This window comes from Macaca thibetana, chromosome 2 (genome assembly GCF_024542745.1).
Source record: "Macaca thibetana thibetana isolate TM-01 chromosome 2, ASM2454274v1, whole genome shotgun sequence".
Classification (NCBI taxonomy): Eukaryota; Metazoa; Chordata; class Mammalia; order Primates; family Cercopithecidae; genus Macaca; species Macaca thibetana.
Window position 1 is genome coordinate 175,481,283 of NC_065579.1, and position 16,060 is coordinate 175,497,342.

General features: G+C 35.5%; 2 protein-coding genes and 1 pseudogene across 3 annotated transcripts in view; all 3 read left to right on the plus strand.

The window, feature by feature from the left end:
* CLDND1 (claudin domain containing 1) overlaps window positions 1–16,060 on the plus strand; it is an 871,794-nt gene that overhangs the window by 533,886 nt on the left and 321,848 nt on the right. The gene's annotated exons all lie outside the window — the stretch shown is intronic.
* DCBLD2 (discoidin, CUB and LCCL domain containing 2) overlaps window positions 1–16,060 on the plus strand; it is an 87,752-nt gene that overhangs the window by 19,276 nt on the left and 52,416 nt on the right. For both annotated transcript variants that reach the window (XM_050782050.1, XM_050782051.1), the window contains exon 2: window positions 1,165–1,392. In XM_050782050.1, the coding sequence (XP_050638007.1) occupies window positions 1,165–1,392 (228 nt within the window). The remainder of the gene's footprint in view (window positions 1–1,164; window positions 1,393–16,060) is intronic.
* LOC126949593 (uncharacterized) lies at window positions 10,866–10,961 on the plus strand (annotated as a pseudogene).

Genomic DNA, 16,060 nt, shown 5'->3' on the forward strand with positions numbered 1-16,060 from the left:
TGAATCATGCTACTAGAAAGAAATACTCACATGTATGTTTATTGCAGCACTATTCACAATAGCAAAGACTTGGAACTAACCCAAGTGTTCATCAGTAATAGACTGGATAAAGAACATGTGGCACATACACACCATGGAATACTGTGCAGCCAAAAAAAAGGATGAGTTCATGTCCTTTGCAGGGACATGGATGAAGCTGGAAACCATCATTCTCAGCAAACTAACACAGGAACAGAAAACCAAACACTGCATGTTCTCACGCATAAGTGGGAGTTGAACAATGAGAACACATGTACACAGGGAGGGGAACATCACACACTGGAGGGGCCTGTCAGGATGGGGGGCTGAGGAAGGGATAGCCTTAGGAGAAAGACCTAATGTAGATGACGGATTGATGGGTGCAGCAAACCAACATGGCACATGTATACCTATGTAACCTGCACATTGTGCACGTGTACCCCAGAACTTGTATAATTTTTTAAAAGTAAAGAAAAAGAGATTATCATTCAGCTTCTCACAGATATTTTAGTTCATGATTTGTAAATCGATGAAACTGATCACATATTTTTATATTTTACGTTCACTTTTTGAACAATTACTCTTAAGTTGCTCTTCTTTTGAAGATTGGATTTATTATAATATGTATATGTATATTTAATAACTACTAATTTATATTTACTTTGTTTAGAATTGAAATCTCCTTGAACTTATAGATTATATAGGTAACCATTGATTATTTTGACCTAACTTGGCTTCTCTTGGCTCCTGTGAATAGATAGATACTAATAACAATGTTAAGTCTTGTGATTTGTTAAAGGATACAAAGTTACAGCTAGATAGGAGGAATCTACCACTGCAGGATGGCTATAGTTAACAAAATTACGTAGTTTCAGGTAGTTTCAGGTAACACAAATGATAAATGTTTGAGATGATGCATTTGCTAATTGCCTTGATCTGATCACTATACATTGTATGTATCAGAATAACACTATGAGCCCCATGAGTATGTACAATGATTTGTCTGTTAAAAAAATTAAATAGAAAGTATGGGTGGTATAAAATGTTTGATGTCATACATATTTTTAAATCTTCACAAAAAATCATTATAGAGGAAGTAAAATATGTGAGAATAATTTATCATTCTTTTCACTTTTTTTTTTAAAGGTGATGGATGTGGACACACTGTACTAGGCCCTGAGAGTGGAACCCTTACATCCATAAACTACCCACAGACCTATCCCAACAGCACTGTTTGTGAATGGGAGATCCGTGTAAAGATGGGAGAGAGAGTTCGCATCAAATTTGGTGACTTTGACATTGAAGATTCTGATTCTTGTCACTTTAATTACTTGAGAATTTATAATGGAATTGGAGTCAGCAGAACTGAAATAGGTAGGACATTTTTTTGTAAATGTGCCTGTAAATACATCATTGTCTCTATGATGTATTTTTTTGATATTAACATGAAATAACCATGCTGCATAAAGTGCTATGTGGGAAATTATTGAATATGTGTAAAAATCTCGAATTTGAGTCTTTTGGGAAGAGAAGATTCTTGTCTACTTATTTATTTTCCTAATAAACACATATTGGTACCCTTACCCAAGATGCCACTGTACTACTGAGAAGGAGGAAGTTAATTCTCTCTCTCTCTCTCTTTTTTTTTTCTTTTTTGATATGAAGTCTCGTTCTTGTTGCCCAGGCTAGAGAGCAGTGGCGCAATTTTGGCTCACTGCAACCTCCACCTCCTGGGTTCAAGTGATCCTCCTGCCTCAGCCTCTTGAATAGCTGATTACAGGTGCCTGCCACCATACCCAGCTAATTTTTTTTGGATTTTTAGTAGAGCTGGGGTTTCACCATGGTGGCCAGGCTGTTGGCCAGGCTGGTCTCGAACTCCTGACCTCAGATGATCCACCCACCTCAGCCTCCCAAAGTGCTGAGATTACAGGCGTAAGCCACTGCACCTGGCCAGTTATCTCATTTTAAAAAATGTTTTCGTCTCATAATTTTATTTGCAGTTGAAGAATACATGTATAATTCATGCTTAGGAGACAATATATCATGGTGATTATAAGCAAGAGTTTTGGATCCAGACTTCCTGGGATTAAAGCATAACTCTCATCAGCTTGCTGTGTGACTTTGGCCAGATTACCTGACCTCTCCATTTTTTATCTTGTGAAAAACACAGGGAATGAACTAGTATGTGTAATGTGCTTAGAAAAGTGAACAGCACCTAAGACATAATATATGCTGAGTAAATGGTAGTTGCCATTGTTGTTCTTGATTAAGAGCAGTGGTTCTCAATTATAGCTGCGTATTAGAGCCACCTAAGTAGTAAACAATACCATAAACCCAGTTACCATCCTAGACCAGTTGAATCCAAATTGATTAGGTGGAACCCAGTCCTCAGTATCTTAAACGCTTCCTGGGAAAATCTCTTTTGCAGTCAAGGTTAAAAACCTTTGATTTAGGCATCAGTACATTTCTTAAGCAAGAAAGGTGGAAAAATTTGTAAGGCTTTTTTAGGTGAACTACCATTATACAATTAAGAATTCTCTGTGAGTTTATTTAGAAACATTTTTTGGTTCCAGTGTGTAAAATATCCTTCAGAACTATAATAGGAATCCAGTATACTGTTCTTTAAATACCGTACTGTGTTCATCCTCTAGCCTCCTCTCCATCTCTAGTGAAGTCCTTCATTTCTTCTTTACCTTTTGGCCTCTTACCTACCAGAGGAAAAATTCCTGCCCTATCTCCCAGGCTGCTGATTGATAAACTCTGTTACTTCTCAGTCAGCTCTTGATTAACCTGGTGGTTTGAGCACCACATGCATATTGCATGAATATATGGTGTTGAACAAAGTTTTAGGAACACAAATCGCCTGAGGATGTAGAAAAACTTACTGTAATATTAACACTAATAGAAGATAACTGGATAGTAAATGTCTCCTGCAGATGCAGTAGAGAGCACACAGTACCACCTGGGCATTCTTTAAACAACAGTGAGAAAAAGTGAACCACAGTTTGGTCACCCCTCTAACACTTTACAGGAAATAAGGGAGATAGAGAAATACATTCTACTGACTGTAAGGTCTAAATTAAGGATATGTGAAATTCTGGAGAACAAACGACCTAGTTTCTTCGACATATAAATAGCATTTAAAAAAATAGGAGGAGGGGGAAGGGAACTGTTCTACATTGCGACGTATCTTCCTAAAGTAATATGTAGACTTTGCTTGGATCTTGATTCAAGCTAACCACTGAAAGAAAATATTTTTAAGATTATCATAGAAATTTGAAGCTTTGGGCATTCAGTGATAGTAAAGAATTACTGTTTTAGATGTAATAATGTTAAAATTATTGTTAAGTTCTAATTTGTTAGAGACATTCTGAAGTTCAAATGTCTAGGATTTATGTTTAAGTATATCAGAAATAGGGAGAAGGATAGGAGAAACAAGGGCGCCTTGGTGAGGCTGAGTAATGGGCAGATAAGAATTGTTACACCTTCTTTCTACTTTTGTGTAATTTTGAAAATTCCAATAAAGAAAAGTGGTTTTGTTAAAATAAGGCAAGAGAATTATATCTTTAGACAATAAATAGCGGCACTGTTGCTAGAGAGGAGGAGTGGCATGGGGAAGATTCTGAGCACAGGTTTTAAATGGCTCGCTGAGTTCTCAAAGCTCCCGGAGTTACTTGCTGAGAGTCCTTTTTCTACAAAGTGTTGAACCTGCCCAGACTTAACATAGTCACTTTCTGTACAGTCTGAAGATTAAAAGAAGTAATACTTTGCAGTGTTTGGTGTGTAGTAGGTATTTAATAAATCTCAGCTTACCCTTATTTCCATTGCTTTTTCCTGTTCTCCTCATGGGTGAATGGAAAGCTACAGAAAGGTCAAGGGACCTGAGTAATGATGGTCCCTGTTGGGCTTCAGTGTGTACCCACGCTTCCCCCATCACACCTACCATATACCCACTGGTCCTCCATTTGGTAGCAGCCTATGGTTAGTGGTAGAAAAGTTTCTTAACATATTGCAGAGAAATAAAGATAATTCAAGAATAGTCATTTAACATTCTGGTTAAGATAGGTCTGCAGACAACTACAGGATAGAAACAAATACATTGTGGGCATCAAGATTTCAGTGATAATGACACTGAATCTTTTTTTTTTCCCCTATATCATGTTTTCTCAGTGCCCGTTTAGAAAACAAGTATTAAAGGAGAAGAGAGTTCGTTGGTCTCTCTGTGTTTCTGATGTTTACATTTGAAGTATATGGGTTAATTATTTTGTGGGATGTTTGTCTTCTGCTTCCTTATGATAAGATTCCAGTGTCAGACTTTTGGCAAGAATACCATAGAAGTGATGTTCTCAGTGTATCATATCATGGCACATGAGATTGATTCATCCCATTTCTGGGGCTGTTAACTTGGATATTTTGGCTAAGGTGATGTCTACCAGTTTTCTACACTGTAACTATGCCGCTCTTCAAAACCAATATATGTCTGATTGGGAGATTCTTTGAAATGGTGGAAATATACTGTTACTCATCAAACTTACACCCACTAGATTTGGGATGTATTAATCTTGTATGAATCAATTATTTTCTAATTTCATTATTCCATCTATATTTATTATGGTTTTTTTTTTTTCCTACCTGAAAACAGGATCTTTCCCTTCTCTCCCATTTGTTTGTTTATCTCAGTGTGAAGTCAGTGGATTTGTATGTTAGGCCATCACTTATCACCCTTTCCTGTCATTATTTTGGTGCTCAGATTGTCCCAAATCTCCAGTGGGAGCCTCTTCATGCTAGCTCCTGTGTCCTTTGGTGATGTCTTTATCATTCTTTGAGTACTTCTTTATATTCCGGCATGGGATATTCTAGATTTATCTTGTGCTTGCCCTACTCCAGCCCTGGAATCAGCCATTTCTTCAAGGAACCCTGGTTCTTTTTAGTGGAGAATGGTATTAGAAATCAATGTCTGGTTGCTAGGTTTAGACCAATGAGCTACCATATGCCCTATCAACAGACAGATTTAGTAAATAGACATTTGTTTATACATATGCATGTACATGTACCTGTGTTATATCTTTTTATATTCATCTGTCTGTATTAAAGAGCATGAGTTTATGCTGATACCTTTAGTACTAATGCAACATTATAGGGTTCATTCTGTCTTTTTCCTCTCTCTCTTTCTAACTCACTTCTCTGACAGTGAGAAATCTTGCTCCCATTACCTATATTTACTTACTTGTTCAGTGCTATAACCAGAAAATAGTTTTAGAATTGCTAACCCATGACTAGAACTGAAAGAAGCCTGCTACCTAGAATTCATACCTCAGGACTTACAGTCTAAATACTACATTAAAAAATTATTTGGGCTGGTTCTTACTCTATCACCACCTGCCCTTCAATGTGGTTATGTTACTCATTTGAAACATGGTTTGGTTTATTTATTTCTGTTCATCTTCCATTATAGGTTTTTTTCTTCATCCTTATTTTCTTCATCCTGGTTTTCTTTCTCTTTTGTTGAATATGTTAAACATTAATATGATTCTCAAAGTTAAAACTGTACAAAAAGATAGATAAATGACATTCCTCCCCTTTACAGTGCATTTCTTCTATCCTTTTAACCCCATCTCCACCCACTCCCTGTAGCTAACCAATTGCATTAGTCTTTATCTTTTCTGTACTCTTTTATACAAATGACATTTATATTTTCTGTTTTCTCCTTTCTTACACAAAATTTAACATTCTTTCAATATTCTTCTGTACTTTGCTTTCCCCCCACTTATCAGTGTTTTCTGGAAATCACTGTGCATCACTTTGTAGAGATAGTCCTCATTCTTTTTACAGCAGTATAGGACTCCATCATGTGGATGTATCATAGTTTATTTAATCACTCTTTTATGAATTATTCTATCGGTTGCTTTCGATGTTTTACAGTTATAAACTATTTTTGTATTCTTTGAGGTGTCTTTGGTGTAGATTCCTGAAGTACAATTGCTGAGTCAAAAGGTAAATTATATACTTTGTTAGACATTGCCAAATTGGAAGTTATACCAGCTTGCATTTCCATAGAATAAAAATGCTTGTCTTCCACAGCCTTCCCAACAAAGTGAGTTGTCATGTCTTTTAAGTTTTGCCGATCGATAATGATAAATAGTATTCAGTATAGTTGTAATTTGCATTTCTCTTACTATGAGTGAAGTTGAACTGTTTTTTTCCATATGTTGACGGCCCTTTTTTTTTTTCTTTTTTTACGTTTTAGCTCTTCCTGTCTTTTGCCCATTTCTCTGTCAAGTTTTTTTTTTTTTTTATTTTTAAAGACAGGTCTTTCTGTATTGCCCAGGCTGGCCTCGAACGCTAGGCTCAAGTAATTCGCTCACGTCAGCTCCCTGAGTAGCTGGGACAACAGGCACACACCATTTGCCCATCTGTCAGGTTTTCTTGGTCTTTGTTTCTCTCAGGTTTTAGGAGTTCTTATTATCTTTTAGGGATATTAGTCTATAAACATAATGGTGGTATATGCTACAAATAATTTCTCCTAATTTGCCAGTTGTCTTTTGACTTTGTTTATGGTACTTTTTTTCAACCACGCAAACTTTTAAAAATGTATTAACAGTTAGATTCATTAGTCTTTTTTTAAATTGCATCTAGATTCTAAGTCATAGTTAGAAAGCCTCTTCCTGTATCCCAACTAAAGATAAATTTACCCATTTTTTTTGTAGCGGAATTATATTATTTCATTTTTTATATTTAGATCCCTGGTACATCGGGGTTTTTTTCTTTTGTACGGCATGAGGTATAGATCTCATTGTGTTTTCCATATGACTAACCACTTGCCCCATCACCGTGCATTTAAAAGTTTATCTTTGTCCCAGTGGTTTGAAATACTGCCTTTATCATATACTGCAGTTCTCTATGTGCTCGGGTCTATTTCTGGACTTTGGATTGCACTCCACAGATGTATCTATCCACATACCAGAATGTGACTGTTTTGTAAAGGCTTTCAGAGGCTTTATAGTGTGTGTTAATGCCTGATAGGGCTTAGCTTCCTTTCAGAAATGTTCATTTTTAGTGTTTTCCTAGCTCTTCCTACCTGTTCGTTTATCCATGTGAAATTTAGTATCAGCTTATCTAACTCCATAAAAAAGCTCGTTGGTGTTTTTATTGAGATCATGCTATTTATAAATTAACTTTATGATGTTGAGTTATCATGTTCAAGACCAAGAGCTCTTTTTTTTTTTCTCCTTTCATCACATCTACTTTTGTTGTCTTTAAGGATTGTTTTAAACTTTTTCTCATGTAGGGTTTACACATTGTTTGTTAACACTTAATCCTTAACATTTTGTCTTCTTTGTTGCAATGGAGATGGAGGTGTTTTTGTTTTGCTATTATGTCCTGTAATGGGTTCCTAATTATGTGAAGACTATATTTCTATATGTTGATTTTTTTCTGCTATTTTACTGAGTTTTTAAAATTATTTCAGTTAGTTTTATCATTCACTTTCTAGGGATTTTCAGATATACAATCACATCTGCAAATAGAGATAGTTTTACTTCTTTTTTTTCCAATTCTTATGCCTATGGTTGATTCTTTTATCTAATTGTACTGGCTAATACCTCCAGTCCAGGACTATGTTAAATAGTAGTGGAGATAGCGAGCATCCTTTCCAGGTTCCTTATCTTAGTGGAAATTTAAAGTGTCTGAGCTCAGGTTGCCATAACAAAATCTATAGACTGAGTGGCTTAAAAAACAGCAATTTACTTTCTCAGAGTTCTGGAGGCTAGAAGTCCCACATCAAGATACCAAGCAATTCAGTTTCTGGCGAGGGCTCTCTTCCTGACTTGTGGATGGCCACCACCTTCCTGTGTCCTCACATGACGGGGTTGGAGGGATGAGGAGAGAGAAACAGCAGGTTCTCTCATGTCTCTTTTTATAAGGACACTAATCCTGTGGATCAGTGCCCCACCTTAGGAAAATTAAAGCCATTTAATTTTAATTACCTCCCCAAAGAGCCTACTTCCAACTGTAGTCATATTAAGAGTTGGGACTTCAACAGCAATTAATTTTGGGGTCATACCAGTATCGGGTCCATAATAGGAAGTATCCACTGATTTCTGTTAAGTGTTGTTATCAAGAAAGAATATTGAATTTTGTTGAAAAGCTTTTTTAGCATCTATGGAGGTAATGATATGGTTTTTCTATCTAAATCTATTGGTATGGTGTATTATATTAATGGGTTCCCTAATATTGAACCAACTGTGCATAGTTGGAATAAATATCTCTTGGTTATGGTGTAGCATTCTTTTAATGTGGCATTGGATTATGTTTCCTAATATTTTGTTAGTATTTTTGCATAAATATTGATAAGTGATATTAATTTGTAATTTACTTTGCATTTTCTTTATCGGGCTTAGGTATTGATATTATACATATAAATAAAAAGAAATATGAAGTTTTCCTTTTTACTTCTCTGGAAAAATTTACAGAGAATATGAACAATCTAGTATTTGAAGGTTTCACTCTGTGAAACTATCTTAGCCTGGTGAGTTTTTGGTAGGATGCTTCCTTAATGACGTTCTCTGTTTCTTCTCAGGAAATTGGTCTGTTTGAGCTTTCTACCTCTAATGGGTCCAATTGTAATAAACTATACTTGCCTGGTAATTACCCATTCACCTAGGTGATCTAATATACTTGTCGTGATGTCTGTAAAATAGAATCTTACATTTATTAAAATGGTTATTTCAGTGTTTTTCCAATAGTTGTTTCCCTCCTGTCATTTCTTGTTTTACATATTTATGCTTCCCACCCTCTTTTTTCATTAAATTAGCTAGGGTCATGCCTATTGTGTTAAATTTTTCCAAAAAATTCGTTTTGATTTATTAGAGCTATTGTTTTTCTGTTGTCTATATTATTAATCTCTATTTTCATGATTTTAAAATTTTTGGGGTTTTTTTTTTTACTTTTTTTGTTGTTGTTGTTGTTTTGGGTTTTTTTTGTTTTTGAGACGGAGTCTCACTCGGTCGCCCAGGCTGGAGTGCAGTGGCCGGATCTCAGCTCACTGCAAGCTCCACCTTCCGGGTTTACGCCATTCTCCTGCCTCAGCCTCCCGAGTAGCTGGGACTACAGGCGCCCGCCACCTCGCCCGGCTAGTTTTTTGTATTTTTTAGTAGAGACGGGGTTTCACTGGTTTAGCCTGGATGGTCTCGATCTCCTGACCTCGTGATCCGCCCATCTCGGCCTCCCAAAGTGCTGGGATTACAGGCTTGAGCCACCGCGCCCGGCCTACTTTGTTAACTACTAGTTTTAGCTAGCAATTTAATTCACTTTTTCTTTCATTTTTATTGATAAAAATATCTAAGCCTATGAATTTTACTTTGATCACATCCTTAAGAATGATATCACTGATTAATATTGGTCAATTACATAATTTATTAGGAATTTTGTGATTTTGGTTTATGTTTTTCTTTTACCCAATAATTGTTTAATAGGTTTATTTCTAATTGGAAGGACCTTTCTTTGTTATTGCTAATAATGTATAATTTTATTGCATTATAGTCAGAGAACATTGTAAAATTTCTACTTTATGGAACTTTCTAATGACTTCTTTATAAGCTAATGTATGACCAGTTTTTTTGTGAATATTCTATATATAGTTGAGAAGGTTTACTCTCTACTGTAAAAAGTTTGATGTGCATTTAAAGTATCTGTCTTTATTTTGCTGTTTTGGTCTTCTATATTCTTATTTTATCTACTTGATCTCCTGTTTGGTGTGGTTCTTTCTCTTTCTTTGCTGTGTCTCCTGGAGGTTTTGCTTTTATAAAGTTGCTGTGTTGTGTTGACTAGATATTCATAATTCTAATATCTCCATTTTAAATTATGACTTCTCACATTTAAAGGTTTCCTACCCATCATATAGTACTTTTTAGTTTGAATTCTCCTTTTTTGGCACCAGTAGCACACACATACCCTCCTATTTATTCCTTACTGTTTTCATTATCCTGCTGTGTCTGTGCCCATCACTTTTATTTTTAGCCTTTCTGAATCACTTTGTTTTGGGTGTGTTTCTTGTATATTGCATATTTTTGGGTCTTCATGAGCCAAATTGCAAATTTTTTTAATGTCTAAGTTAAATCCATTTTCATTTATTTATAACTGATACATTTTAACTCTTCCATATCTTTTAAAGTTATGTGTATTATATTTGTTGGGTTTATTTTTCTACATTGTTTTCTGTCCTTCTGGGTTTTTTTTAAGTGTCTTTTCGTGTTTGGTAAGGTTTATAGTTTTGTTCTAGGTGCTGCTTTTCTAGGTTATACTTTTTTAAATGGCTGTGGTCCCTATTGTCTTAATCATTTACTATCCAGTTTGTCCGTTTTTAATGGTATTCTTTATTTTCTACCTATTGCCTATATAACATTCAATGAACTAGACTTCTTTCCACTTCCTTCTGTACCCAGTTTCCTCTGATTTATTCTGTTTAGTGTGGCTACAACAGAATAACTGAAGCTGGATGTTTTATAAAGAAAACAATTTTATTTGGCTCGTAATTCTGGTGACTGGAAAGTACAAGAGTGGACAGCTCATTGTATAAAGGTTTTGTGCTGCTTCAACTCATGGAAGAAACTGGAAGGGGAAGGGGCTTGTGCAGAGAGAGGGGACTGAGGAGGCCTACTTGCTTTATAACAACCCATGGTATAATCCATGGTATAATCATGGTAACTAATCCAGTCCTGTTCGAGTTAGAACTGATTCCCATGAGATGGCATTAATCAATTTATGAGACATCTGGCTCCATGACCCAAACAACTCCCATTAGGCCCCACTTTCCAATACTGTCATGCTGGCAGTTAAACTTCAACATGAAGACTACACTTTCAGAGATCATTTCTGTAGTTTATGATTAGAAAGTTTCTCTGAATGTGTAGAACACTGCAAAAGATGATCTAAGACTACTGTGAATATGTCTATGCACACAAACTAGAAAGTCTAGAGGAAATGGATACATTCCTAGAAACACACAACCCCACAAGTTTGAATGAGGAAGAAACAGAAATCCTGAATGGACCAAGTAATAAGTAGTGAGGTTGAATCAGTAATAAAAAATCTCCCAACGACAACAACAACAACAAATGCCCAGGACCAGATGGATTCACAGCTGAATTTTACCAGACATTCAAAGAAGAACTGATACCAATTCTACTGAAACTATTCCAGAAGATTGAGAAAGAGGGAATCCTCCCTAATTATTTCTGTGAAACCAGTATCACCCTGATACCAAAGCCAGGAAAAGACACAACAAACAAGGAAAACTGCAGACCAATATTCCTAATGAACATAGGTGCAAAAATCCTCAACAAAATTCTAGCAAACCAGATTCAGCAGTATATCAACAAGATAATTCAGCATCAAGTGGGTTTCATACCAAGAATGCAAGGATGGTTCAACATATGCAAATCAATAAATGTGATTCACCACATAAATATAATTAAAACAAAAAAAATTTCCATAGATGAAGAAAAAGCATTTGATAAAATTCAGTATCCCTTCATGATAAAAGTTCTCAACAGGCTGGGCGCGGCGGCTCAAGCCTGTAATCCCAGCACTTTGGGAGGCCGAGACGGGTGGATCACGAGGTCAGGAGATCAAGACCATCCTGGCTAACACGGTGAAACCCCGTCTCTACTAAAAAAATACAAAAAACTAGCCGGGCGAGGTGGCGGGCATCTGTAGTCCCAGCTACTCGGGAGGCTGAGGCAGGAGAATGGTGTAAACCTGGAAGGCGGAGCTTGCAGTGAGCTGAGATCCGGCCACTGCACTCCAGCCTGGGCGACAGAGCAAGACTGTGTCTCCAAAAAAAAAAAAAAAAAAAAGTTCTCAACAAACTAGGCACAGAAAGAACATACCTTAAAATAATAAAAGCCATATATGACAGACTCACAGCCAACACACTGAATGGGGAAAAACTGAAAGCATTCTTCCTAAGAACTGGAACAGAGAAGAATGCCCACTTCTACCACTTTTATTCAACGTAGTACTAGAAGTTCTATCTAGAACAGTCAGGCAAGAGAAAGAAATAAAGGGCATCTAAGTTAGAAAAGAGAAATCAAACTATCTCTGTTTGCTGATGATGTGATCTTACACCTTCAAAATTCTAAAGACTCCTCCAAAATCTCCTAGATTGGATAAATGAATCAGTAAAGTGTCAGGTTACAAAATCATCATACACACATCAGTACTACTGCTATGTACCAGTAATGTACCAAACTGAGAATCAAATCAAGAACTCAGTCCCATTTACAATTACTGCAAAAAAAGAAAGAAAAAAAAAAAAAACAACCCTAGGAATATACTTAACCAAAGAGGTGAAAGATCTCTACACATAGAACTGCAAAACACTGATGAAAGAAATCATAGATGATACAAACAAATAGAAAAACCTCCTATGCTCATGAATTGAAAGAATCAGTATTGTGAAGATGACCATACTGCCCAAAACAATCTACACATTCAATACAGTTTCTACCAAAATACCACCAATGCCTTTTTTCTTTCTTTCTTTCTTTTAGAGAGAATTTTACTCTTTCACCCAGTGTGGAGTGCAGTTGTGCAATCTTGGCTCACTTCAACCTCAGCCTCCTGGCTTAGCCTCCCAAGCAGCTGGAATTACAGGCGTGTGCCATCATATCCTGCCAAAAACACCACTTTTCTCAGAATTAGAAAAGAAAATCCTAAATTCAAATAAACCAAAAATCCTGAATAGCAAAAGCAGTCCTGAGCAAACAAAAGAACTCTGGGGTTATCACTTTAACTATCTTTAAATTATACTGCAAGGCTACAGTAATCAACACAGAATGATAACTGGTATAAAAATAGACACATGTACCAATAACACAGAATAGAGAACTCAGCTATAAAGCCAAATACCTACAACCAACTGATCTTTGACAGAGCAGACTGAAACATAAAATGGGGGAAAGGACACCCTGTTCATTCGGTGGTGCTGGAAAATTGGATAGCCATACACAGAAGAATGAAACTGGATCCCTATCTCTCACTGTCTACAAAACTTTACTCAAGATGGATTAAAGACTTAACCCTTTCCCCATTTGCTCTGAGAATACTCACCAGTGGCGCTTGTGGCTGCATCATTTACCCCAAAGTAAATTTTCCACAAAATAGCACCCTGTTATTATTATTTTTGCATTGCTCTAGTATATCAACTTTGGAAACAAAAGACATTATCCTATTTATAGCACTCCGTTTTTAGTAGCGGTATTTCCACTTACAAAATATAATCTCAATCATTGAAAATGTCAAATCCTAGAAAACAGCGTTCCTACATATGATGTTAATATTGTTCTTGAAAAGTTGGTCAAAGATTCGTTTGATGAATTCAGTTTTTCTGAAATAGGCGATTCTGATGATTCAGACAATTCTGATGTTAGTTCTGTTTAGAAATAACTCGAAAAACAGTTTTTATATTTTATTTTCACATTGACTATCACTCAGATTTGCTTCAGCCTCAAAGAGCGTGTTTATGTAAAATTAAATGAGCGCCGGCAGCAAGCTGCACCTTTGTTTTGAAAACAGGAAAAGGGTCAAATATAAGACCTGAAACCATAACAATTTTAGAAGAAACCATAGGAAAAGTTCTGGATATTGGCATAGGCAGAGAATTTATGAGTACGAGACAGAGCAAATGCAACAAAAATAAATAAAGGGGACTCTATTAAACTAAAAAGCTTTGTACAGCAAAAGAGATAATCAGCATTGTAAACAGAGAGTAAATAGAGAACCTACAGAATGGGAGAAAATATTTGTAAACTATACATCTGACAAAGAACGAATGTCCATAATCTACAAGGAACTCAAATCAGCAAGAAAATAAATAATTCCATTAAAAAGTAGAAAAACAACATGAACAGACGTTTCTCAAAAGAAGATACACAAAAGACTAACAAACATATGAAAAATGCTCAATATCACTAGTCATCACAGAAATGCAAATTAAAACTGCAACAAGATACCAATTTGCCCTAGTCAGAATGGCCATTAAGAAGTCAAAAAACTTCTTTTTTTGTTGTGTGCGGACAGGGAACACTTATACACTGTTGGCGAGAATGTAAATTAGTTCAACCTCTATGGAAAACACTATGGAAATTTATCAAAGAACTAAAAGTTAGACCTACCATTCAGTTTAGCAGTCTCACTACTGATACCTGCCCAAAGGAAAATATGTCATTATATGAAAAAGATACCTGCACTAGTATGTTTGTCACAGTAGAATTCACAATGGAGAAGATACGGAATCAACCTAAGAGTCCATCAAATCAATGAGTGGATAAAGAAAATGTTTTATATATATATGTGTGTGTGTGTGTGTGTGTGTGTGTGTGTGTGTGATGCACACACACACACACAGTGGAATACTACTCAGCCTTTAAAAAGGATATATATATATATATATGATGTACACATACACACACGGTGGAATACTACTTAGCCTTTAAAAAGAATATATATATATATGATGTACACATACACAGTGGAATACTACTCAGCCTTGAAAAAGAAGAACATATATATATATATATATATATATATATGATGTACACACACACAGTGGAATACTACTCAGCCTTGAAAAAGAATATATATATATATATATATATATATATATATATATATATATATATATGATGTACACACACACACAGTGGAATACTAAGCCTTGAAAAAGAATATGTATATATATGATGCACACATACACACACAGTGGAATACTACTCAGCCTTTAAAAAGAATATATATATATGATGCACACATACACACACAGTGGAATACTACTCAGCCTTTAAAAAGAAAAATATATATATATATATGATGTACACATACACAGACAGTGGAATACTACTCAGCCTTTAAAAGAATATATATATATATGATGTACACATACACACACAGTGGAATACTACTCAGCCTTTAAAAAGAATATATATATATATATATATATTTTATATGATGTACACATACACACACAGTGGAATACTACTCAGCCTTTAAAAAGAATGAAATAATGTCTTTGCAGCACCTTGGATAGACCTGAGGGTCATTATTCTAAGTAAAGTAACCCAGGAACAGAAAACCAAGTACTACATGTTCTCACTTCTAAGGGGGGACTAACCTTCTGGATAAATGACAGCATACAGAATGCTGTAATGGACATTGGAGACTCAGAAAGGGGGAAGGTGGTAAGGGATTAAAAAATCACCTGTTGGGTACAATGTACACTATTTGGGTGATGGGTACACTAAAAGCCCAGATTTCATCACTATAAAATTTATCTGTGTAACCAAAACTACTTGTACCCCTAAAGCTATTGAAAAATTTTAAAAATAATATAAATAAATTTCAACATGAGATTTGATGGGGACAAACGTCCAAATCGTAGCACTTTCAGAATATACATTCATAACACACAGCATGTATCATATCTTTTTATTCTTCAACCCCATCTCTAACTGTTCTAGATCTATAAGTAAATATAATAAATGATCACTGTCAGTCTTTTTCCTCAAGTCCAACCACTAGTCTATTGTTGGGATGAAGTTCATCTTTGAATAGCTTGATTCCTTAAGAAGGGCTTATGGTGCAGATTTCGCATGTTGAAAACTGCTTACTTTGTAAATTTTTTATGGCCTTTAGGCTTGAAGGGGCTGCTTGATAATATCTAAATCTTGGATTCAAATGTTACTTCTTCGAGTTAAAAAAAAGTGCTTTTCCATGATTCCCTTACTTCATATTGTTTTTTGAGAAGTCTGATGGTAATTGAACTCTCTTGCCATTACAAGGCATTTGGTTTTTGTACAGTGACCATGAGGATTTTTTTCTTTACCTTTAAAGTCTATTCGTTTTCTAAGGATATGTTTTGAAGTTGATCATTACAGGTTAGTTTTCACTGGTATCCAGTGGACTCTTTCAGTATGTAAATTCAAGTCTTCCTTTATTTCTAGAAAATTTTCTTGGATTATAGTTTTAATACTTCCTATTTAATGAT